Source organism: Crinia signifera, chromosome 4 (genome assembly GCF_055691185.1).
Source record: "Crinia signifera chromosome 4, ASM5569118v1, whole genome shotgun sequence".
In the NCBI taxonomy this organism is placed as follows: domain Eukaryota; kingdom Metazoa; phylum Chordata; class Amphibia; order Anura; family Myobatrachidae; genus Crinia; species Crinia signifera.
Genome location: NC_139220.1, coordinates 22,952,865 through 22,979,435, shown reverse-complemented (window position 1 = coordinate 22,979,435; position 26,571 = coordinate 22,952,865). Strand labels below are relative to the sequence as shown.

The following is a 26,571-nucleotide window of genomic DNA, read 5'->3' as shown; positions in this document are numbered from 1 at the left end:
ATAGCGCAGCAGATTCCGTTACAGCGTCTTATATAGCGCAGCAGATTCCGTTACAGCGTCTTATATAGCGCAGCAGATTCCGTTACAGCGTCTTATATAGCGCAGCAGATTCCGTTACAGGTTCTTATATAGCGCAGCAGATTCCGTTAGCCACGCCCCCAATTCATTACCGGGGGGGGGGGGGCGCGAAATATGCCCTTGCTCCGGGCAGCATGGCACCTAGCTACACCGCTGGCAGGGAGTGCAGCTGCTATGGGGCCCAGAGCTGAGAGGGGCCACCTTCCCTGTCACAGTTACATGTGTTATATACAGGGGTGTAGCTACCATAGGTGCAGGGAGTGCAGCTGCTATGGGGCCCAGAGCTGAGAGGGGCCACCTTCCCTGTCACAGTTACATGTGCTATATACAGGGATGTAGCTACCATAGCTGCAGGGAGTGCAGCTGCTATGGGGCCCAATACTGAGAGGGGCCACCTTCCCTGTCACAGTTACATGTGTTATACACAAGGGTTTAGCTACCATAGGTGCAGGGAGTGCAGCTGCTATGGGCCCCAGAGCTGAGAGGGGCCACCTTCCCTGTCACAGTTAGATGTGTTATATACATGGGTGTAACTACCATAGGTGAAGGGAATGCAGCTGCTATGGGGCCCAGAGCTGAGAGGGGCCACCTTCCCTGTCACAGTTACATGTGTTATATACATGAGTGTAACTACCATAGGCGAAGGGAGTGCAGCTGCTATGGGCCCAGAACTGAGACTTCACTGTCAAAGTAATACATATGTGCTATATAAATTTTTTACCATTGGGTGTTGCGTAGGGTCCCTTATATACTTTTACTATGAGGCCTACATAATATCTAGTTACGCTATTGATGAGTGGTGCTACTCTGCTAAGGCTTTTAGTGCTACACACAAAGAGAAAGAATGCATTCATTTAGCAATTTGATTTTTTTTTTAAATCTTGGCCAAGGTTATGAGCTTACTTCTAGGGTGTTGGCAGTCACAGAACAATCTCCCAAATGTCTCTCATGCCCTGGTAAAGTGGGCAGGATTAGGAGAGTTCCGTACAAAAAAACCCACATAAAATACGCTAGAAACAAAGTATAAAAAATATATATATATATTTATTACACTATAATTCACTGGCCAGTGATAAGAATTATACAATATTATACAGAATTAATTAAAATGTAAAAAAGAAAATAATTAATCTGACACTATTTACATCCGGAAATTATTATTAAAAGGGTCTCTGCTAAAAAGCCAGAATTTTGATGCAGCAAGATGTCAGTACAAGTCCCAGCAGTTATATATAAGGGCTGTTGTTGTTCACTATTATATATTTTGCCACTGGGAGGTGGATGAATGATGTTTATTGTCCACTATATGAGAGACAGGAAAGGGAACGACCTCCCTGTACCTGCATGTAAGGGCCGGGTTGTATGCTCCTTTTGGCTGTACTCAACAATGGTCCAGTTTTGTAGAGTCTTGGAAGCCCAGGCTCCTTATTTTGACAAAGAAAACAGTTGTCTTGGAATCAATCAGCTGTTTTGCAGGTAACAAAGGTAGGTCCTCAGCGGCATAGCTTTGTTTGGGGCGCCCCCCAGCCGTTAATGGGGGGGCGCCCCTCCCTGCCCGTCCGACCGGCCGCCCCCCCCTGCCCCCTCCCCCCCACCCCCCATTGCCGCATGCTTACCTGTCCGCGCGTCCCGGCTCCCCTCCTGGCTTCAATAAATTCTATGCAGATGGACCACGATAAAATGGCCGCCCCCATACCGCAGACAGTTTCAGAGAACAGTCTGCTTTATGGGGCGGCCATTTTATCGTGGCCCGTCTCCATAGCACTGATTGAAGCCAGGAGGGGAGCCGGGATGCGCGGACAGGTAAGCATGCGGGGCATGGGGGGCGGGGGGATTACTATAGCACCGCAGCCCCCCCGGCACCCCTATATGCACAGTGCCCCCCCCCCGCGACCGCGGGGGCTGCGGTGCTATAGTTACGCCACTGTAGGTCCTCCTGTATCCCGGAGATAAAAAGATTGCTCAATGACGCATTTCCTCGCCTGGGGACTCAGCGGCTTCCTCGGATATTGAGCTCAAGATCTGAGGAAGCCGCTGAGTCTAGGAGATTTACGAGTCTGTATCCTCTATCAAAGGCTGATTATTAAATAACGCTTCAATTCAAGATATTTTTGTAAGACTTTTTAAATTGTGTTCATATAAATCTATAGTACTGTACATGTGCTGCAATGTATAGTGGGTTGTATAGAGCTGATAAAGCAAATTCAGACCTGGCTGATGTGCGAATTCGTAAGTTGATCAATGACTACGCATGCATACAGATGGTAGTGCACATGTACAAGGCCGAACAGCAATAAAAAAAACAGCAATTCATTTTTTTTGCAATCCCCCCACAAAGCCGCATTTATGGGTTGGTAAACGGTCATTTTTAATGGGAGTGTCAGAAAAAATTCAGGCGTGCCCCGAGCGGGTGTGTGACGTCAGATACAGCCTCAATCGGCCTGATTCTGTTGCAGATTTATGGTAGGGTCAGCGTTCCACACACTTGCACGGACTGATAACATCATACGGCGGGGAGTGAGTTGCAAATAGGTTTGCAGATCCTTGATCCATTCGCAAGCCGTTTACAGAGTTCCACAGGGCGGGATTTCACTCTGCCTGGACGGTGGCTATCTGATCGCGAATTTGCACAGCAGCGATCAGATCTGAATCAGGCCTATAAACAGATGGGTTGGCATAGAAACAGTTACAGCAACTTCATAAGTGAATATAGAAACACATCAATCATCTGCATTCCCATTATGCAGTACCTAATATACAGTATTCCTCAATTACAAGTAAAATGTGCATTTCCACCCCTAGGTAGAATAGAAACACATCTACTTTTCCATTTAAACTAATGTATGTGTGTATGGCAGATAATTAAAGTGCAGGCAAAACAATTCCCATTAATGAACGTTATTTATACTCCCGACAACTAAATCCTAATAGCGTCCTGGGGGCTGAGAATGGTCAAATGAAGATACCTGAATTACTTGTGTCACAATCAACAACCTGATGGGAATTGAACAACTACAGAATATAGGGAAAGCGTTCTCTTCCTGCTTCCCAGGCTGCAGTCAGACAGGGAATGGCTGTCAGCATGCTGATTGGTGAATGGCTAGAGCTATCCACCAATCAGAGTAAAGAATTCCCTACCTGCCTCCCAACTGCAGCCAAACAGTGAATGGCTATCAGTATGCTGATTGGTGGATGGCTGCAGGTATCCACCAATCAGAGTAAAGCTTTCCCTACCCGCCTCCCAACTGCAGCCAAATAGTGAATGCCTATCAGTATGCTGATTGGTGGATGGCTGCAGGTATCCACCAATCAGAGTTCTCACAGCCATTCACCGTATGGAAGCAAGTTGAGAGAGGGCACAAGACCACAGGAGAGGTGTGTTAAAAAAAAATTGTTTACAATTTTTCCTGTGAATGGGTGCGCAGTGGTCCCAAATTCATTACTTTGCCCGGGGCCTACAATGCTGTCAATACGGCCCTGGTGAACAGTACATCAATGCTTGTTCCAGATCATACTGCAGACTATTGTGTCATAATAGTATGAATTGTAAGTCCTGTATCATCTAAATATATATATATATATATATAGATATATATCTATATATATATATAGATAGATATATATATATATATATATATATATATATATATCTATATATATATATATAGATAGATATATATATATATATCTATATATATAGATATATATATATATATATATATATATATATATCTATATATATAGATATATATATATATGGCTAGTATCCATTTGTCCCTGAAACACTGCCATCTGTTGTAAGCAAGTGAAACTACATCTCTTTCTCTCTCTCACATGCACAAGCACAGAACAAAGCAAACTAGCTTTCAAAGCTTTTGCTTCGAGCGGGCTTACTAATGTTATATGGCCCATATCGCAGTACAAATTTGTTCTCAAAATGGGCAAAACCATGCTGCACTGCAGGTGGGGCAGATGTAACATGTATAGAGAGAGTTAAATTTGTGTGAGTTATTTTGTTTCTGTGCAGGGTAAATACTGGCTGCATTATTTTTACACTGCAATTTAGATTTCAGTTTCAACACACCGCGCCCAAATTTAACTCTCTCTGCACATGTTACATCTGCCCCACCTGCAGTGCACATGGTTTTGCCCATTTTGAAAACAAATTTGTACTGCGATCAGATCTGAATAAGGGCCTATAAATGTTGTACTATTTAAATTGTCTCTTGTACCTACATTTATACCTACATTTATGGCTGAGGCTTTGCAAATTACTAAGGGGTAAATTTACTAAAATGGGAGATCTATTGAAGATCCTACGTCTTATTAATTTAGCACTTTCTAGAAGATAATGATAAAATATGCTTGGTTGCTATGGGCAACAGTAGAAATCCCGTCTTTGTAAATTTAACCCTAAAGATTCATACACATTATGCAATATCGCAAACAAACATTAGGCCTAATGCTGCATGGATTGCTAAGTAGAGAATTTGAAATCCAGTCGATTATCGAACGAGATGTTTGGTTGTCGGCAGTTGCTTTTTTTCTAGCAATCAGTGCCGATATAGGCCAAATTCTGTTAACGGTATCGGTCAGCGGCCACATCCAGGAGCATGGTAATGCTGAAAAGATAGTTAGAATTTTATTGCATGTACAGACGGCAGAGGGTTCGTTAATGACCCACGGGAGAGCACATCGTTAGTGATACAGTGCATAGACATTAGCCAATATGCACAATAATATAATTAACATAATCTTTATTGTGCCTATCATTAATGATTATGGCATAATGTGTATGCACATACAGTATAAAGGCCGATCCTGGGCTATAAAGACACAAAGTAGGCCACTGTCAGTGAGATTTATCTTTTTGTCTGCTGGTTATTTGGGTTATTGCTGTTTTTTTGCATTCAGGCTCCTTTTGGTGGGACCAGGCACCATCATCAGACAGGACCTGCTCCATCTTTCCTCTCCAGGGCAAACTGCAAAATGAAAAAGGAAATCATTAACCCCAGGTGACCAGTGGATAAAGATACAGATAGAGCCTGTCTAGTTCTTGCGGGGGCTGGCAATAGAATCGCCAGCACCCGCCAGCCACCGGGCCCCGCCATCCATCAGAAGGGTGGGCCACGAGAATGAGATGGTTTCCCCGTCACACCAGAAAATGCAGGGACTAGGCTGGTGTAAAAGGGATCAGCCTAGGAATGTCCCTGCATGATCCTGGGACCATATTCCTGGGTAAGTCCCTGCATTTTCTGGTATGAAAGCGGTATTATTTCAAATAGCTGGGACCTGCAGTGCTCTGAATACAGCCGGGCAGCCCCCCGCTCTCTGCGCTGCTGTCAATGGCTATCACTACTGCCCGGCGGAGGCTGTCCCCCAGTTACCGCGAGCATGTATTCTCCCTTGGCAATGAGCATGTAATCCCACTTGGCAACAAGCATGGAACCCCTGGCAATGAGCATGCAGGTAAGCAGGCACTTATGTAGCATAATTTTTAATAGGCATTATGGTGTTTGGCATAATGCGTAATGAAAATTATGGTGTGTGGCTTAACATGTAATGGGCATTATGATGTATATTTTTAATGCGTGCCTTTGGCGTGCAATGTCCCTGTTTGTGAGGCATATTGTGAATTTTGGCTCAATCAGTGTGGCAAAATGTTAATTTTGCCTTAATCTGTGTGGCATAACGTGATCCAATACAGGTCTGAGTTTGTAGGCGGAATTCCACCAATAAAGTATCAGAACATTTGTTTGATTGACTCAAAATGGACTGGTACTTTGTATATTTACTCAATGTCAGCAATCAGATTATTGCTCAGAGAGGCGATATGTGCACTGCTTGGATCCAAAACTGGAATTCAGCTGTACATTGATACATTTGCATAAAGGTGGCCATACATCAGAAAGACATTGCACCCAATCATACAATCTCGAGGGATTGTATGATGGATTGTTTGCAGACTGTGTGCATATAGTTTTTTAGATGTTTTTTTTTGATGGCTTCTCTATATCTCTCTCTTATTTTTTGTAACATTTTTGCACTTCAGTTAGTTATTATGTCATGCTGCAAGTGTATATGTTTCCTAAGACTGTAGATATTATATAACAGCTTAATTTACCTGTAGTATAATTTGAATTAGGAAAATTGTGTACTTACAAATACCTAAACTAATATGACCCTATTTATGCAATTCAAATATTTTGGTCATTTCATAAGCTGGAAATTAAGATATGTTTCAATGGGAAAAGTTCTTCCAGTTTTTGTTTCAAAGTTAAACAAATCATTACGGGATTCCGTAATTCAAGGGAGCAATTCAAAGACAATGCTTTAATGAGCAGTCATTTTACTGCCTTCACTGTCTAAAAACATACAGTGTTCTTATCAAAGTAAAACAGAGGTGTCAGCAAGAAGCCAAATTTTACCAAATAGGGATCTGAAATTTCCATTTAAATGCATGCTCTTTGTTTGGCTTTTAATTAAATGAGATGTCATAATCATGCAAATTTCAAAGGACAACCCTGTACTGAATGCTCTTGAGAGTTTCCCAAGGAGGAAAGCATCACTAATTAGTCTTATAGAATGTTTGGTAAAGCCAAATATCCAGGGTGGTTCTTAATGTATCACAGTAGGTGAACTCAAAGTAGCAGCTTTCTTCTAAGCGTTACCTATAACTTAGGGCCTTATTCTGGTCGATGCGTAATTTTCCAAATTCTTTCGGATGACGTTTTTTAGACGTCTGCGCATGTGTAGGCAACGCAATGCGCATGTGCCACGCACGGTCGCCGTACTCGTTCTCACTAATACTGTACAGAAATGTGCACCGCATTCACTCGGGAAATATGGGCGTAATATGGGCGTCATTCGGACCTACACAAGGGCGTAGTTTCAAAGTGGGCTAAACTGGGCGTAAATATGGGCGTACACGAGGGAAAGCACTAACTCTGGTAGGCGTGCATTCGGACAGAACACCGACTGCAAACGAACCAACAGCCAGGAAATATGCGGTCTTCATAAGCAAGTTTCACTTTGTGGACACCACTCGGTCATGCGCTAGGCATTCGGATCGCCCAATTAGTACAGCCGCACCTGAACCACTGTCAGCTGAACACAATACAATCCACTCCTCTACTCATTACTCATTAATTACTCTTGTCATTGCTTCAATTGGAACCATTGCAGCCTAAATGGACCATTACTAAACACACAAATGCTGAAAGCACGGCTGCATTTTTTACACACATTTACACTGCAAGCAATGGGCAGAAATTGGTATCACTAATATAAATATACATGTCACTTTTACATTCAGCAATAACAGCACACATTTGGGGATAAAATGAAAAATGTATTACCTTTAGGAAAAGCATAACATTTTAATAGCATGTTATTTGGCACATGCCAAAAAATAAAGGGACCATAACACAAATGTACAAATAATAAAAAAATGTACAATTTTTTTTTACTTTTCATACATACAGTAGCCACAGCAGAATCATTAGGAACACATCAGGTGGCTTCACAATAAAAGTATAGCACCAACACTTCAAGTACAGCAGACAGTAATGATAGCAGAAAGAGGGCAACAGGGGAACCAAACAAAACATTTGAAACAAGGGCAAATGTGGGTACCCTGTGCACGGGATTGGGTTGCACACATGAAGCTGACACACACAGCAAAATGAAAGATTTGGGAAGACATAAGGGTGGAGATTAATGTGGAGCCAAGTTCACTAGCGGGACCGTTTGGCCCTGGTAGGGCCCTTGCCACGTGCAGCAGCTCCTCGCCCACGGCCACAGCCACGTTGGGATGGTGGGGCAGGTGGAGCAGATGATGTGGAAGGGGGGATGGTCTTCCCCTTCTGCCAGCAGGCAGTGCTGGTGTTGGGAATGCACCAGAAACGACTGACAATAGGGCCCTATCGGTGTTAAGTAGCTCCGCCACAAGCTCATTATGGCGGAGGAGGTGGTCATTTTGGCGCAGGGCTTGCTCTGCCAACACCTGCAGGTTGCCAGCTATGGACTGCTGGGTGGCAGCAATGGCCTGCTGTGTGCCAGCGATTGTCAGCTGGGTGCTGACAATACCCTACATGACCTCCTCGGTCCTAAGCAGCCGCTCTGATGCTAACTCTCCCTGCTGGCGAATCTGCCCAAGCATCTGCAGCCACCTGTCCAAATCCTGTGTGGCCGTTGGCTGCCACTGGTGGCAGGTGTCACTGTCTCCTCCGCCTCCTCAAGAGTATAACTCCCGCACGTTGGAGATGATGCTGAAAGAGAAACGTACAATTACAACACATTCCTTGAAAATTAGTACAAACTACTTATGCCATGCAATCAAATTACCTTCTAAATCAGCAGCAAAAACTTCCACTGGGGCCTCACTGTCCATGTTGCTCACCCCACGGACCTCCTCAATAGCAATGAAGGGCACAACCAACTCCTCCAGGGGGGTGATCTGCAGTCGGCCTGGCATGGGGCCAGCCCCAGAGGTGTTGCTGTAGTTCCAACGTGCGGTCATTTTCCTCTTGAGGGTGGTTTTGAAGTCATGCCACCTGCAAACAAAGGTTAAATATTATTACATGTTACCCCTGACGTTTGATTTAGCATGCATTTTAATCTGCTACAGATTTCAACGTGTGCTTCATTCAACATAACTTACATTGTTTTAAACTATAAAACCAACACTTTGAAGAAACATTCACACTCACCCTATAATAAATATCGAATAAGTGACATGGCAATCATGTCTGTTGCTCCTAGCAACGTGATCGGCCATTTACCAAATCCATCTAACATCTAATAAAAACATTACTGGTCTTGATCTGCTCAAATTGAACACACTTGAACTTGCCTCTTTTTGACGTGCTCGGCCTCACGAACTTGTGGAGCTACCGCATTAATCTCCACAGTTATGTCCTCCCAAATCTTCCATCTCCTTGTGTGTGTCAACCTCTCCTGTGTCAACTCTATCCAATCCCGTGCACGGGGTACCAGTATGGCAAGCTCCTGCACTTCGAATGCCATGTTCCTGCTGCTTGGTTCCTCTGTTGGCCTCTTCCGGCCACGGCCACGGCTACCAGTCGCTGTACTTGAAGTGCTGGCCAGGCTACTCTCTTGTGAAGCCACCTGCTGTGTTCCCAATGATTCTGCTGAGGCAGAAGATGGCCCTGCTGTAGTTGGCCCAGCTGTAGATGACCCAGCTGTAGATGGCCCAGCTGCCTACACACCTCCCAATGGCTGTTCTCTGGTGAGGTTCACATTGGAGGTGATGGAGTCCAGCTGAGCTAGGAGGTGCTGATGCTCCTGTTCTCCCTCTGATTGTAAACCAGACATGTTTGCAGCACATTGTTGTTTTTCTTGCACACCTATATATACACATTGATGCAATTGGCGTACATAAGCCCCACCCTGCATTCTGTGCGGCAGCGTACTATACGGCGACGTACACCGTGGCGTTTGTGCGGCGCTTAGGCCATGCCCATACCAGCGGAAAATCAAATGTACAAAACCAGGCGTTCATTCCAAGTCTGATTTTGTACTCATTGCCAGATTTTGACACCAATAAACACCTACAACTTTGGCCAGGCATAAATTATATATGTGAATGTTCATTTGTACTGTGCACTTGTTTGGTATGTACAACAAATGACACTAACCCATTCCATATGTTAATCCAGTCCACAACTCATGCAATAGTAATCACTGCTTGCATCCAAATCACATGTGCTAGGCCTATAAATACTGCCTTGATGCTAGGTACATTTTAATCCACATCTATAGTGTGGGCCGGTATAAGGTAAGTGTTTAAATGGCGCCATGGCCTAATAATGGGAAAAGGTATAGCACTATTTTGTATGTTAGTGGTGTATTGGTTTCAGACCAATAAGGCTGTCTAATTTAGTACCTTGTACAGATATGTGTAACTGTATATTGTGGCACACTATTTCACCTGTTGTTTTCACCCATGGTTGGTGAGTATTTTAGATCTCCTACTTCTTTCACCCTGTCTGCTTTGTATGTGTGGCAAAGGCCAGGTCAGCGATGCAAACCTATGGCAAGGGTTGCTTGGCGATGCGATGTTTTCGGCGAATGTTGGGCGCATACAAAATGTTCATGTCAATATGAATAATAAAGTTAATACCAAATACTACACTTAACAACCAATCACAGGACATGAATATTTTTCATGCGCCATTGCTAAAATGGCTTCATTTCAACGTGCAGCACCCTTCAGCACTGCGGAGCTGCTGGCCCTAGTTTCCGTTATGGAGCGGAGGCTGGGACGTGCAGGGCCCTATATTTCTAACAGGGACAAGCGCTGGGCCTACGTTGCTGCCCGGCGCCGAATCTTCGCCCGCACAAACGTGCGTAGGACCGTCGCCCAGCTGGAGAGGCGATGGTCCGACCTGGGTAGGCGGCAGCCGGAATTACTCCAGCATTTGAGGCGGCGTCTTGAACGCTGTAAGTATTGACGCAAATCACACATAATTAACAGTGATTGGTTTCCTTTTCACATTATTAACTAATTAGATTACATGAGGTCATGTGGGTGGTGATGATTTTCAAATGGCATATACTATATGTGTGATACATCTTCTTTCACATGCATTAATGTGGATATAATATGTAACTGTAATAGAAATTGGATTGTGATTTGTACTATAATGACTGTTAAGTGACACTCATCCATTTTGTTCATTTTCCCAACAGCACGGGAGAGAGCCAGACAGGCCCGTGAGGAGGCAGCGGACCAGGAGGTGGCCCAGGAGGAGGTGGCGGAGGAGGAGGTGGTGGTGGAGGCCCAGGAGGAGGTGGCCCATGAGGAGGTGGTGGTGGAGGCCCAGGAGGAGGTGGCGGAGGAGGTGGTGGTGGAGGCCCAGGAGGAGGTGGAGGAGGTGGAGGTGGAGGCTCAGGAGGAGGTGGAGGAGAAGGGCCAGGAGGAGGTGGAGGAGGTGGAGGAGGAGGGCCAGGTGGAGGTGTAGGAGGAGGAGGCGGGCCGTGCTGAGGTGGATGTGAAGGAGGAGGGCCGTCAGGAGGCGGAACACTCCCACTCCACTCCCCCTACCCACACCCCTCCCCCTAGCCACTCCCCAACCTCATCATTCTACCTTCCTCCGCCACCCATGTACCCTGCTCATCAGGAGCCACCCCTACCCCCACCCAACTACCCACCACCCATCAGCCTGGATGAGGACATGGGCGTGGAGATGCCAGCCAGTGGTAAGTAGACATAATGGCTCATTACTTACTTATTTTGGTACAGTTTGATCTGTGGCACAGCTGATTATATTGTGCTTTACAATAGTAAAGAGTAGTAAAACCAAGTGGTTAGTAACAGACACACTTTGGGGTTAGAGGGCCCTGCTGCAAACGTAGAATCTGAAAGCTCATGTAGGTGATAATTGATTATTTATGATGGGTCTTTCTATACAAGAAAAAATAATACATAAATGGAGTATGGCCAGGCCTGAATTATAATGGAGTCACAAGTGGGCAGTTCCCCTGGCCCCCCCTCTAGCCAGTGGCTCCGTGTTGTTGCCATGTATTTTTTAAACCAAATATGTAGGATGGATTTTACTTAGAAAATGTTTGGTGCATGGGAGAGGATTAGTGCTGCACCTTCACCTATCTGGCAATGTGACAATGATTCATGGAGTAAGGGGTAGAGGGACTAACCCAGCCTTTTCATGTGGTATGTATGTAATATATCCTATCTATCTATCTATCTATCTATCTATCTATCTATCTATCTATCTATCTATCTATCTATCCTGCAGTTTAGCATTGAGCAGTGACATGCAGGTTTATATGTATGGCAAAATGTGACAAGTTCTAGTGGATGTTGCTTTCTAGTACATTGGTGAGTGGTAAGGCATGACAAGTGTGAGTGAGGCTCAAGTGTTGTTGTGCTTTTGAAACATACATTGGCAATGTTATAAGTAACATATTGTATAGTGTAAGCCACTGTGTGTGTCACCATCATAGTATTTATTTGCATTTGAAACAGTATTGGCTATGTAATTGTGTGTATGTATGATTTATCATGCTGTAGGTAGTTAGGATTGAATGTAGGTATCACAATGTACAATGTCAACCTGAATAGCATACTTAAATGTTGAACCCCCTTTAACATGCCCACAGATGACCAGAGGGAAGAAAGCAAGGGTGCCATCACCTGCTCCTGTTGGCAGCCGATGTGCAGGACCTATGTGACCTGCTCTTATAATTTTTTTTACATAATTTTGTACTTTAATAAATGTTTTGTTGAAAGTTAGAAGTGGTCTGTGTGTTTTTGTATCATTTTACAGTATAGGTATAAATAGTGTTGTATATTTATGTAAGTTGCAAAAGGTATATACAGTATACTGTATAGATGGGTTTATTGCATACAAGTGCTAGAAAGTGAAGGGTAATGTAAAGATGTAGATAGTGTGTTGGTGTGTATGTGTGTGTTTGCATTTGAATAATAATTTATGATCTAATATGCATACATAACACATGGGCGTAAAGGGGCAAGAAAGAATGTTTTGAACTTTGCATGATGTAAGGGTTAATCTAAAGTGGTGGTAAAGTGTTTAATTATCAATTCGAAAATAATTGATAACCAATAAAAACAATCCCTTTTTTATGAGGTAGCCTAATTGCATAAGTGTGTCATGTGTGTGATGTATGAGTTCCGATGATAGCAGTATATTTTGCTGACATACCCCGCATCGGTGCGTACGGCCAGCTTCCCGTCCGTTCTGCCGCTGTAAGACCGTGCAGAATATGTGTGTGGCCACCGCACACGCACGGTTTGGATGTAGTCCGAAAACACACCCTCTTCCGAAACCAGAATAACCTTCTAAGTGTAAGTGCCCCCAGGAAATTGCTGGGGGTCCTCATGCGAATGCAGGCAGGCCCCTGCCTTCAGGGGTGGGTGGCTGACGACACAGGACGCCAGCCGCCCTCCCCATTCTCTGACGCTACTGACTGGTTTTGCCCGGTACGTGAATCGATGTTTATGCTAAACATCCATTTGCAATGTGGCAGGGATGTACACACAGTGTTACAGTACATTATCGTGGGAGCTAGAATTACAACATTACGCCCCAGTGTTGCAGACTATACATCCAGCACCCCATTGTTGTGATGCATTATCATGATTTGACTCCATGGCATTATGATAGGGGGATGGCAAATAATTTGGAAAAAGCTTTTGGAAATAGTAGAATTACCAAACAACAAGCAATGACGGAACAGTACGGTAAACTAATACTTAAAAATTAAAATTCATTTTCTACCTGATTTGGGGAAGTCACATTTTATCTCGGAAATACAATCTGAAAAAAAAAAAACGACTCGGGGTCATATAGTAAATTATACAGCTAGAAGTCTATTTGTTCAAACTCAAAGATAAAAAAAAAAATCTAATTATATTTTCATCTAGTAATACAGTGCCCTGGCATGGGACGAGAACACTCTTTCAATCTGATTTCCCTATAATTGTGGGTGTCTGTGACTTTGATTATCGCTCATGTAGGGTATTGTGCGGCTGACATTACCTTGTAATCAAAGCATACACATTTTTGGATTCCATTTTCTTTCCATTTGTATAATGGCTAATTTGATTAGAATTAATGGCTGAGCTCAGCTTTACACCTAAGAACTCTCTGTCTATTGATCTCGACTCACAAATCAGCAATAACAATTTTTGTACCATTCCTTTCACTTGTTTTAAAGTAGTTAGAACACAAATGCATCTTGGCAATCCCGGCTAAATCAAAGGACGTGACTTCAGGGGTGGCAGTGCTTCCCCTGTAATTGTATTTAAAATAATACAAAGAATATACCTATGACACATATTCTGCATTGTAAGTATTTACTTTATATTATTTTAGTAATTTGTAGCATTTAAATTAATTTGGGAGGCACCAATAAGTGGTGCAAGGGGATGAAGTGTGTGTGTGTGTGTGTGTGTGGGGGGGGGGGGGGGGGGATAAGCTGTGAGCTAAGAAGCCCATGAAAAAAATGGTAAAAGCAGCACTGCTAAAAGTGCTTTTTTGACAGGGGCTGCTGTGATTGGACAGTAGATCCAGCTGTAAACGAATCCCCTCGCAGTTTCACTCACAGGCAGGGCTGCCGCGAGGTATGCTGGGCCCCAGTAAAATTGTGGGGGTGTGGCCTAATAGTGGGAGGCGTGGTCACCTCCAATGATTAAGCCACACCCCCAAAAATGTTTAGGGGAGGTGAAAAAACACTATAAATTCGAGGGGGGAGTGTTATTGCCCCCCCCCCCAGCAGCAGCACACACCTACAGCATGTGTGTGTGGGGGGGGGGAAGAGGGGGAAGGGGGGATGGACCAGGGCCCCTGCCAGCAAGCACGGGCCCGGGTAAGTAGAACCCGCTCCCATCCCCTCTCGGCAGCCCTGCTCACAGGAACCAGTGTTCCTGTATACGCATATTCATGCAGTGAATGGCTTTCAGCACTCTGATTGCTGGACAGCTCCAGCCATCCAACAATCAGCATGCAGACTGCCATTCACTTACTTCAGGGTGGTAGACAGGTAGAAAATGGTACCTGGATGCTCTGATTTTGTAGCCACCACCCACCCCTGTTTAAAGGCCCCTAGATATTCCCAGTGCGCCCTTACATTACGATACCCGGGGCTTATGCATGCAGAAAGCAACAAATGGTTATTTATCTAAAGGGTCACCCAAACAAAGGGTAGGAACTCTGGAACTCAGCCTTTTCCTCTTCTGACAAAAGGGGGTCATTCTAATTTGTTCGGATGGCGCCTGCTCTCTGAGACTCAACCAGAATCGGGCCAACATTTTGATTAGCACTCTGGGCATATAAGAGGGTGGATTTCCCTGTAATATAATTATCTGACGTTCTAACTAACACTTAGGCCATTTTAGTGGGAAACAGCTCAGGTTGTTATGCTAGTTATGGTACTAAACATGTACATTTGGGAGACCATTTTACATTTTTCTATTTATTTATTGGCTGAAAAAGTTGGTTTCATCATATCGTGTAATTTAGTGTATGTGTATATTCATTTCTTTAAAGTTACTTAATGTAAAAAGTTAATTAAGATAACATAACATAATTTGTAAGCACATATAACACCATTAATTAAAACGGGAAGATACGGCTTGAACATAACATATTGCATAACATATTTGTCTCTTTGCCAGACATGAGTAAGACTTGATAGTGATGGGATCAGTAGCTCAGTGTATGCTGATCCTTGTATCGCCATACTGGAGGTTTGGAGACTAGAGGAAAGTCGTACGGGGTAATTCAGGTTGGTTTCCAAGGGAAACTCCTTCTTTAATGGACATAATCGTGCGTCAATGCAGGTGGGGCAGATGTAACATGTGCAGAGAGAGATAGATTTGGGTGAGTTATTTTGTTTCTGTGCAAATGAGTAAATACTGGCTGCTTTATTTTTACATGGCAATTTCGATTTCAGATTGAACACACCCCACCCAAATCTAACTCTCTTGTTACATCTCCCACTCCTCACACGTTACATCTCCCACTCCTGCAGTGCAGCATGTTTTTGCCTATTAGAGAGAGAGTTTCCTTTTGCGAGCCAACCTGAATTAGGCCCTTTTTTGCATGGGGGGGGGAAGGGGGGCATTTCACAGAGTGTGTGCAGCCCATATAATGTCCCGGTACGGAATGAGGATGACAGAGAAAAATCTTGATATAAGCAGAGACTTTTACAGGTGGAGCGCCTCTCATTTGGCCGGATCCTGGCGATTCTATTGCCAATCGTCAGGACCCGCTATCAGATGGAAGGGGGCTCGCGCTCACAAGATGCTCGCAAGCCCTGATCCGTCAGAGACGCTGGCGAGCCCTGATCCGTCGAGCCCACTGCCGCCCTTCACCACCTCCCCGCCCCTCCCCCGTCGGTGCCTGCAGCCTCCCGTACCCCGAGTGCCAGATGGAACGCCTCTCCGCCAGCTCTCACTAGCGGAGGGGATCTGGCGAGGGCTAGAGCTAAATGAGAGGCGCTCCATCTGTATGTTGCTGTGTGCTCAATTTAAAATAAGTTACAGTACTGTATATTCACGCTGCATGTACTTGTTTCTTTTTTTTTTTTTTACATGTTCAATCCTGCTGGTCTCTGAGATTAATAAAATCTTTTGAAACCAGTGCATGCAAGTTCTCATTAAAATTCCCTATGGCCATGAAATCTATCCTCTACTTTGTTACAATCAGCAGGTGCTTAATCCGTGCGGCACACCTCCATAGTAAGCCTTCAAGCTCCCCTCACTTGACATAATAATGGTCGATGAGATAGAACATTTAAAAGAAATGGAAATATTATCCAATACGCACTTTAAATTCACAAGAGCACAGCTTCGAAGTGAGACTTGGTAAACTTAAATATATAGCGTTTTAACTTATCTGTAACAATTCTATGGATGATGGACTTGTTGAGCTTAACGGGATAATGTGGTGGGATGTCTCTTGTTGAACGAAGACCTCTTGATATCACAGCAATCAACTATAGGGTCAGGTGAGAGGCGCTTAAGAAGTAGAATTGTAATCTTTAACAGTTGGTTCTGTTTGTAATGCTATTTTGAAAACAGCTAAATTGGAAGACAGATAATCTAACGGTGCCCACTCACAAATAGATATCATGTACAATCCAATGTCTATCTGATTTCCCTTGATATCCAGAACACTTCTGATCATGCCCACAAACACAAAAGGGCTAAGTAAATGATATGAGGTTAAAAATGTTTTTTTTTAAGGACTGTAAACTATATACCACATCACTGCCACATAGTTCATCATTCCTACTCACTGAAAGATGTGGCCCAATCAAGCACGATGGGACATTCATCGTGGATCAGCAGGCTCAATCATTGGCCAGCGGGCATCCACATTGGATTGTGATCATGGCCACACGAAGAATGTTTTTAATCCATTGGTCATTCAGATCGGTTGTAAACCGCCATAGCGTTTAAAAAATTCTTACGATTCTGCCAATTCCAACGGCTTTGTCTAGTGTGTATGCTCTGTGTTGCTGGTAATGCGTGCTCCCTCACTTTGTTAGTGTCATCCTCCGTCATCTGCAAATGCAGTGCGGTGAAGGATATTGAAAGTGAGGGCTACAATGCGGAATGCTGCCCGGTCTCCACCCCTGCTACATCGTGACCGGCGAGTGTGTATGCTCTTGCTGATTTAAGTTCCTTTCCGGGTCCCCGTTACTGCCAATCTCGCTGCGTACACACATTGTGTAGTGTGTACCCAGCTTAAGGGGTCAATATATTATTTCATATCTTCCAAAGACAACTATGTGTTTGGGGGATATCCACAGTTATTAAAGATCCCTTGAATGTACCTCCACATTTACTGTGGTCCCTCCATTTCCGATACCAGCCACAGCAAAAAACTGTTTCAATGGGGGCAGCAAAGCATACATGCCCACCAAACTGGATTGACTGGGATGCTCTTGAAAATTAGGGATCACTCCCTTACCCTCCAAAAGGTGGGCAAGTCCCCCTCTGCAAGGAGGGTTCTTGCTGACAGACGATGATGAATTGTGTCATTGTGGTTCCATACTTAATCTTGGTCCACTCTTTAACTCTCCAAGGCTAAGTAAATAGTCCCCTTGTGTCTGATACATGAGCCATAAATAGGAAATAGTGACCCAGAAGAGCTTCACCACCACCAAGTAACCACTGGTGCAGGATGACGCTCCGACAGTGGTGATCCCGACAGTCAGTGTCCCGATTGTCGGGATCCCGACTGCCGATGCTCCGAAAGGGGGATCCTGACTCACAGGGGATATTCTCCCTTGTCAACGACCCCCATAGAGGGAAAATAGAACCTGTGGCGAGTGTAGCAAGCCACCAGGCCCACAGTGTGGCGAGTGTAGTGAGCCACCGGGCCCGCTGTGTGGCGAGCGCAGGGAGCCCGCAAGGGGCTTCTTTGCTCTCGCCCCCTGTCAGAGCAACGGCAGTCAGGATCCCGATTTCGGGATACTGACTGTCGGGATCATCACTGTCGGAGCCCCATACCACACCCGTGACCACAGTGACTCACTGAGAAGGGAACATCAGCAATTCTGGGACCCTGCATCTTTGTGTTCATTTACAACTGTTAAACTGGTAAGTGGTCTAGCTGCACAATTGATAGCATGAAGGGGCAAGTTAACGCACTCTGAGACTAGTATTTTTTTTAAGACATTGTTAATTTTGTCTGTTTAACTACTGCTGAAAAAAATCCTGGCGATAGAATCACCATCCGCCGCTGTTCGCCAGCCACCACCTGGTCTGATGGAGCCGTCGCCGCCCTCTGCCACCTCCCCGCTTCTCCCCTGTCCTCCCCGTAGCTGCCCGTACCCCCCACTAACCCCGCCTGTCTTCCTGAAGCGGAGATGGGCAGGGAATCCACTCCCGCCATTGTGTGATGGGGACACACGAGCGCATGAGACACTCACGCGTCCCCATTAGACAGAGAGCCTCTCCGCCAGCCTGCACTAGCTCAGGGAATTGCAGCTGGCTGAGAGGCGCTCCGTCTGAAGGTACAGTATATTCTTTGTATTATTTTTAACAAATTACAAGGGAAGCACTACCTTTCCTGCCTCCCCTGACTGCACTTGCCTGTTAAACAGGGGACCTACGGTGCCAACAGAGGTCCCCAAACATAAAGCATCAATAAATGTGATACACAGGTATGCCAATTGTGGTGGTGCATTTGTAGACATACAGTAGACATACAGTAATATGATATTTTCTTCAATATATAAATAATATGTATTAGCATTTATTTATTTTTGATTTCTATACAATTTCTCTTATTTTTACATTGAATAACAATTTGCACTTGTTATAATTTATATGTCACATCCAATTCATTTGTTGTAAGTGCTAATACTGTACTTATGGAAAAACTGGCCCACTTTCCACCACTTCTGTTAATATTGTATCTTTTTTTTTTACACTGCAAAGTATCTTTTTATTGACCCATGTAAAACAAATAATCCAGAATAACTGTATTTCGTTTCCGTTAAAATCAATCACAAATAATGGCAAATGGATTCAATTTCTATTTTTGTAGTCACTGTATGTAGTGAATTATTCACAGAATTAAAATTATATCAATAATTGGAATGGCTGAATGCAATTACTGTCCTTCAATGGTAATACAATATATATTCACACGTTATGTGACCTTGAAATTACATTATTCTTTACCAATAACTTTGCTATCTGTGCGCAATGTCCACAGTTAATTACATGTATGCATATTACTTTAGAGATTTTCAATTATTACAATTCATGTAATCATGTGTATGTATCAATATTCAACATTTTGAGATAATTTAAAATCAATTTATATTTCCCATAACAAAATATAAATTATATTTATTGAAGTAAATGTTAATGTTGTTTCAGATGTAATTTTATAAAGTGCAGAACCTTTAAATTCTATTCAACTGTAGATTACTTTTCTACATACAGAATAATTAACAGAAAACATACAGAATAAATACATACATTGTAGTAATAATAATAAAATAATAAAGAAAATAATAATAATGATTATTATTTTTATTTTATTATTATATTATTTATATAGCACTTTTCTCCTACATTTTCCTTAACAGCCCAAAATACAGAACAAGCACAACAGTGGCTATTAGGAAAATTCTTGAGTGAACAGGAAAGTCTTCAGTTTGTTTTTGAAGGATTCTAGAGTGGAGCCACAAATCTGAGAGATATACCCCAGATGAGTTCAGGGGGATCACCATTGATGATGCAGAGAACACAGGTTTTTCTTATACTCCCTTAATACACTATGTGATTTGGGCCTGATTTCACCTGATTCTGCTTCCACCAGGGCTGCAGAGTGAGGAGAGTGCCTCTCCTGCATGGCACTTCCCTGCTCTGCAGATAGGTGTGTGCCATCGGTGAAGCAACGTTAGCACACAACTACACGGACCATGTCAAAAGCGATACATCACAGGTGCTAAAAAGCACTTGCATTGTGCCACTGATGGTTTATGTTATGTGCAGCCCGTCTGACCTCTGACTCCGATCCGATATGCACAGGACTGCGCATCGGATTGGATCGGAATAAAATACACATGCGATTTGGGCTAATTTCACCCAATTTCTTGGCCTGAGGGAGAAGAAAGGAAAACCTGTGTTCTCTGTAGCAGCAATGGTGATCAGGAACTTCTGATTTCCAGATTTCCTGGAATCAGCTGCAAGTCAACAGCAGAGCAAAGGAAGAGTTTAGAATCTCATCCGCCCACTGCTTGGGGCACTAATGCCGAATAAAGTCCAGTGAGTAGGCCTGAGTATGTGTAGTGGCAGTAACTGAACATCTATACTGGGTAGTACGGCAGACTGTGGCTGCAGGACAGTGCAGCAAGGATGAACTTTAATACTTTTGGTGCTTCTAAATTGCATATAAAAAATAAACAAAACACATTTGGACATGCTTACAAATATAAACTAATTATTTAATAACATTAGCAATATAAATAAATTAGTGATCATGCTGTAAGTGCATATGCATGACTAGGCAATCACATAAATAGTAACAATTTAATAGCCCACCAAAGCCCATGCCGATGCTGGAAGATGGCCTTTCCTGGTACCTGTTCGCAGGTGCGGCGGTGCTAGGAGCTGTAGCTGTGCTTGTTGCTATGGTGCAATTTAAAGGGCCCTAGCCTCGCAGAAAACTCATTGTATGTAAGATAGCATAAAGTACTGGGAACCAGAGCTCCGGTGGCTGTTGGATTTTGCTGAGATGGATGAAGCAGCAGATGGAACGGCGCTGGTCCAAGGACCCTATTTAGATCCATTCGCAGCTAGCCTGCGTTCGAACGGGGGCCGATGTTTTGTTAGTGCGCATGAGTATGCGCAAATCTGTGCATGTGTATATGCAGGGTGCGTGCTCCCATGGCGAATATTCTGTTCGCCGGGTGCACGCACCCAACAAAGCGGACGGTGACCGAGAGGGGCGTGGGGCACCGGGCAGCCCCATTACCATATGGGAATGCCCAGCGTTTCATGGGCATTCCCATGAGAACACTGGGTGTTCTTATGGTAATGAGGCAATGACACGGGTGTGGGGGTGGGCAGCTGACATCACCAGATGTCAGCTGCCTGCCCATTTCCATCCCAGCATTTATGTTAAACATCCATTTGCAGCCTGTACGTGTTAACACACGCTGTGAGGGAGGCGGGCGGCCTGGCCTCAACAACTTAGACACCTACTTCAGAACTGATGCTGATTTTAGTTCTACCAGCCATACCCCTATTTATACTGTATTTTATCAACACACCCTGTACGTTACCTTGTAATTAGTTTTTATGTTTGCTATGTACGGCGCTGCGGACACTTTGTGGCACCTTAGAAATAAACAAACTACTACTAGAGGTGTGTATCTCGAAATGCGTTGGAAGTAGGACTTGCTTTTCAATGCAAACACTCTTTGCTGGGGGAATCTAGTGCAACGACTCCATCCAGGAGAGAGGTAGGACAAAATTTTCTTAGTTGCGGTTTTTGTAAGACCGGTTTATGGTACTGTACCTATGCCCTGCCTACTCCAGGAGAACTGAACGGTCCCCCTACTAAACCATGGCACCGAATGGTTTCAGCAAGGGCCAACTGTTGCAGGGAGGTACAAACAAAGCTGGGGCAGGGGTACACCCAGTGTTTTATGGGCGTCCCCACAAAAACACTGGGCATTCCCCTGGGAACACAGGCGGGCCGATGCCTGCCAGAGAAGGACAGCTGATGTCACATGACCCGTCCCGGCAAACACCTACCAAAATAAAAGTCAGCTTATACTGACTTCTATTTCCGAAGGGGAGAGAAATCATTCGATGATCGGCGACGTTAAATTATTTCTCCCCCCTTCGGCTGGTGGCGAGGGGATGTGTTCTCGTACAACTCCCCTCGCACGGTACCGAGGGGATTCAGCGACGGGGACATTTGGCCGGCAGGCGGGCGGCATTCGAGTGCTTGGTAAGCAGCGTATTTCGCTGCTTACCGAATTAGGCCCTCAAAGTACTCCAATCGAGGCTCAGTCAAAGCTCAAAAGTTTAAAAGCAACATAATTTGGCAAAAACATACAATATTAATTTGATAAAAGAACCGGTTATGGACATTTTCATTTTAAATAAATTATATCCCTATCATTTATATATTTGGGCGGGGAAAAGGGGATTTTGGGAAGGTACCGGTGCACAGGTTACTAACACAATTGAAGATATATAGAGATACGAGTATGTATATTCCACAATATTAATAATAAGGTGCTGTATTGGTCAATATAATACAATGGCTGGTGGAGGTGCTCCCCTGAGAGTAAACACAGTACTAGAGAAAGAGAAAGAAAAAGTACTCTCTGTTTGTGGGGGCACTACTTTTGAAATTTATTTAAAACTTAGCTTTTAATGTAATACAACTTTTTTAAGCATAAAATGGGACATACAAAACACACTCAACATAAAACACGTAATTTTGTGGACATTACAATGTTGTAATAATATGTAGCATAAAGTCCACTATTCAATGATGCAATAATCCTCTAAGTAAAGTGTAGATGCTTGGCTTTGGTTATTCTGGTGGTAACCAGTAGCAACGGATACAGAGTGTGTTACTTCCTTCACCAATTATAGCAAAGAAATCTGTATTCTATACATCTAATTCCCAGAAAAATGGCTTGCTTTTCAAAAAATAACAAGGCTAAATTCTGGTTGATTCTAGAGGTAACCGGTAGCAACAAATACGAAAATATACTTCTATTGCAGACCGCAAAATAAATAAATTCAGGCAATTAGTTGGAAATCACATAATAGAGACAATATGATGATACACTATTATGTGATTTCCAACTAATTGCCTGAATTTATTTATTTTGCGGTCTGCAATAGAAGTATATTTTCGTATTTGTTGCTACCGGTTACCTCTAGAATCAACCAGAATTTAGCCTTGTTATTTTTTGAAAAGCAAGCCATTTTTCTGGGAATTAGATGTATAGAATACAGATTTCTTTGCTATAATTGGTGAAGGAAGTAACACACTCTGTATCCGTTGCTACTGGTTACCACCAGAATAACCAAAGCCAAGCATCTACACTTTACTTAGAGGATTATTGCATCATTGAATAGTGGACTTTATGCTACATATTATTACAACATTGTAATGTCCACAAAATTACGTGTTTTATGTTGAGTGTGTTTTGTATGTCCCATTTTATGCTTAAAAAAGTTGTATTACATTAAAAGCTAAGTTTTAAATAAATTTCAAAAGTAGTGCCCCCACAAACAGAGAGTACTTTTTCTTTCTCTTTCTCTAGCCCTATCATTTATAATATGTGCCCTATAATATCTTTGGAAACACATCTAGAACAGAATTTGATTTTAATAGTAAATATGTAAAATGTGCCGTATTTAATTATTAATTACGTATCTCAAGGCCATGCATTAAACGCCAGCCCGCTCTGGGCCTCTGACCCCCAAGGTTTAATTTTTCTACGCATAATTCTATTTTTATAAATATTCAGTTGAGTTTATTACCTATATCAAATTACACGTACTTATGTTAATTAGATTATGCTAAAACATTTTTCCTGTGGTTAATAAAGACGTAACATAATAGCAACTATGTTACTTGCTAGGCAATTATTTATTGTACATACTGTAATAGAATTGATAATGAGTACTCATTTCGCTAAATTTAGTTGGTTTTCTTTCGCATTACCCTTTTGTATGTACATTTTTTATGCAGTTTTAATATATCAGCTTTCCATTATTTCAGCTTTCCAAGAATACAAATTGACAGTGAAATGTATTTATTTAAAGTCATTCTTTATTTTTCTATAAAATAATATATTTAATTATCTTAAGTGAAAATTAGTTTACACGATATACAGTAGGTGTCATATATAAACATATAAAAGAACATTACGGTTTTGTCATTGCGCTCTAGTCCGAGTTACCCCAAGGGCCACAGTTCTGCCCATTAGGAAGTGCGCTTGGGGGGATTTTCACAGTAAATTATGGTAAAAAGGAAAAAAAAAACTATTATTTTAAATTTAAGGTTAACAGCTTGACAGGCAATACATCATGTAAAGAAATGTCCTTCACACTATATGAATTATATGGGAATGTTGAAGGTCAGAGTGGTTTTAACAGTTGTTCGGTAGGGAGTGCCTTTATTTACCGTTTATTCTTTTAAAGTTAGTTAAATTGTTTATTTTGGTTCAAATGTATATTTGATTAAAGTTGAAAACAGTGTCATATATGGTAGTCACCTATATACTGTACCAGGAAGGATTTTTATCTGTAATAAAGTGGGAACTAAAAACGAAAAATAGAAAACCTAGGCTCTTAACGAGGAACACTGCTATTGCATGGAAAACATCGCTCAGCTGTAGTAAATTGTGTTTTGATATGAAAGATAGTCCTTTCTTGATAGTCCTTCCATGCTAGTCCTTTCCTGATTGTTATTTCCTGATAGTCTTTACATGATAGTCCTTTCCTGATAGTCCATCCCTGATAATCCTTCCCTTATAGGCCTTTCCTGCTGGTCCTTCCCTGATAATCCTTCCCTGATAGTCCTTTCCTGCTGGCCCTTTCCTGCTAGTCCTTTCCTAATAGTCCTTCCATGCTAGTCCTTTACTGATTGTTATTTCCTGACAGTCTTTACCTGATAGTCCTTTCCTGTACTTTACCTATAGTTCTTTCCTGATAGTCCATCCCTGATAATCATTCCCTGATAGGCCTTTCCTGCTGGTCCTTTCCTGATAGTCCTCCCCTGATAGTCCTTCCCTGATAATCCTTCTCTGATAGGCCTTTCCTGCTGGTCCTTTCCTAATAGTCCTTTCCATGATAGTCCTTTCATGATTCAGTAGTCCTTTCCTGACAGTCCTTTCCTGCCTAACTTTTCCAAGGTCATAATACGTCTTGCAATATAAAAACGACTGTGACCGAGGAACAAATTGATTTGTTAGCTCCGTTAATAGACAGTGGAACCATATTTTGCACCATACTCTTATCTTGCGTCATGGCACGCCACCTTTGAAATCATACTTCTTACTAAGGGTGTAGCTACCAAAGGCACAGGGAGTGCAGCTGAGATGGGCCACCTTCATTTGTACAGTTATATGTGCGCATTTGTCATCATTGATAGATAAATACAGGCCCTTAAAAACTTTTGCACTGGGGCCTACAATTTTTCTAGTTATCTGCTGGGCCTGTTCATTTTAATATGGTATAAAATAACCTGGAGGTCACTATAATGTTACATAATATGAACCGGGGGCACTATAGTTTGGCACTATATGAACTTGGGACACTGTATGTCCTAATGTGAATTGGGGGTATCGTCAGGGCCAGTGCTAGGGTGTTTGGCGACCTCCTGCAAACTTTAAAAAAATAATTAAAAAATTGCGCAAAAAAATGTAGGGGCATGGCCACATAACACCGTTATTACACATTATGCCACATGCCGTAATGCCCATTCCACATTATTCTTCACAGTAATGCCAATTACAAATTATGCCACATATCGTGATGCATCTTACACATTATGCTATGTGTAATGCCGCAAGTACTCTGTAATGCTTATACACATAATGCCACCAGTAGTGCCCCTTAAGCAATGCCCCAGTAGTGCCCATCACAGTATTCTCCTAGTACTGCTCTGTAATTTAGTCCAGTCTAGCCCTGAGCCTAGCAGAGCCTGCATAGGTGTGGAATTGATTTTCAAATATGGCTCCAGCTCATGAGCCAGTCAGAGCCTATCAATAACTGCAGCTGCCGGACCACAAGCTCTGATAGCAGTGGTGACTGGCAAATGGCGGTGAGTGGTGCTTCCTGATGGTATACCCACAGTGCAAATAGGCAGGGCACCACTGCCATACACCTATTTATGGCCCTGCACAGCACCTAGTGCCCCTTATTCACATTACGCTGATTATACATAATACCCACACCAGTTGCCGACAGTAGTAGCACTGTGTAACACCCATACCAGTTGCCGACAGCCGTAGCACTGTGTAACACCCACATCAGTTGCCGACAGCAGTAGCACTGTGTAACGCCCACATCAGTTGCCGACAGTAGTAGCGCTGTGTAACGCCCACACCAGTTGCCGACAGTAGTAGCACTGTGTAACGCCCACACCAGTTGCCAACAGCAGTAGCACTGTGTAACGCCCACAACAGTTACCGACAGCAGTAGCACTATGTAACATCGAAAGCAGTAGCACTGTGTAACGCCAACAACAGTTACCGACAGCAGTAGCACTATGTAACACCGAAAGCAGTAGCACTGTGTAACGCCCACAACAGTTACCGACAGCAGTAGCCGCAGCCGGAACCTGTCAAAATATATGAAAGGCAGCGGCACCATCATATATCAGTATATAGATTATACTGCTCTCTCTCTTTCTCTCTCTCTATCTCTCTCTATATATACATAATATGGTTACGGGGCACCAAACTGATATTACCTCC

The 26,571-nt window shown here is 43.1% G+C and overlaps 1 protein-coding gene across 1 annotated transcript in view; it reads right to left on the bottom strand.

Annotated features, from left to right (window-relative positions):
* The window catches only part of LOC146072913 (uncharacterized), a 47,595-nt gene extending 22,639 nt beyond the window's left edge, over window positions 1-24,956 (bottom strand). The window contains exons 1-2 of the mRNA XM_083180093.1: window positions 24,787-24,956; window positions 8,464-8,633 (exon numbers count right to left, since the gene is read on the bottom strand). Of these exons, the coding sequence (XP_083036219.1) occupies window positions 8,464-8,633; window positions 24,787-24,956 (340 nt within the window). The remainder of the gene's footprint in view (window positions 1-8,463; window positions 8,634-24,786) is intronic.
* Window positions 24,957-26,571: the final 1,615 nt, after the last annotated feature.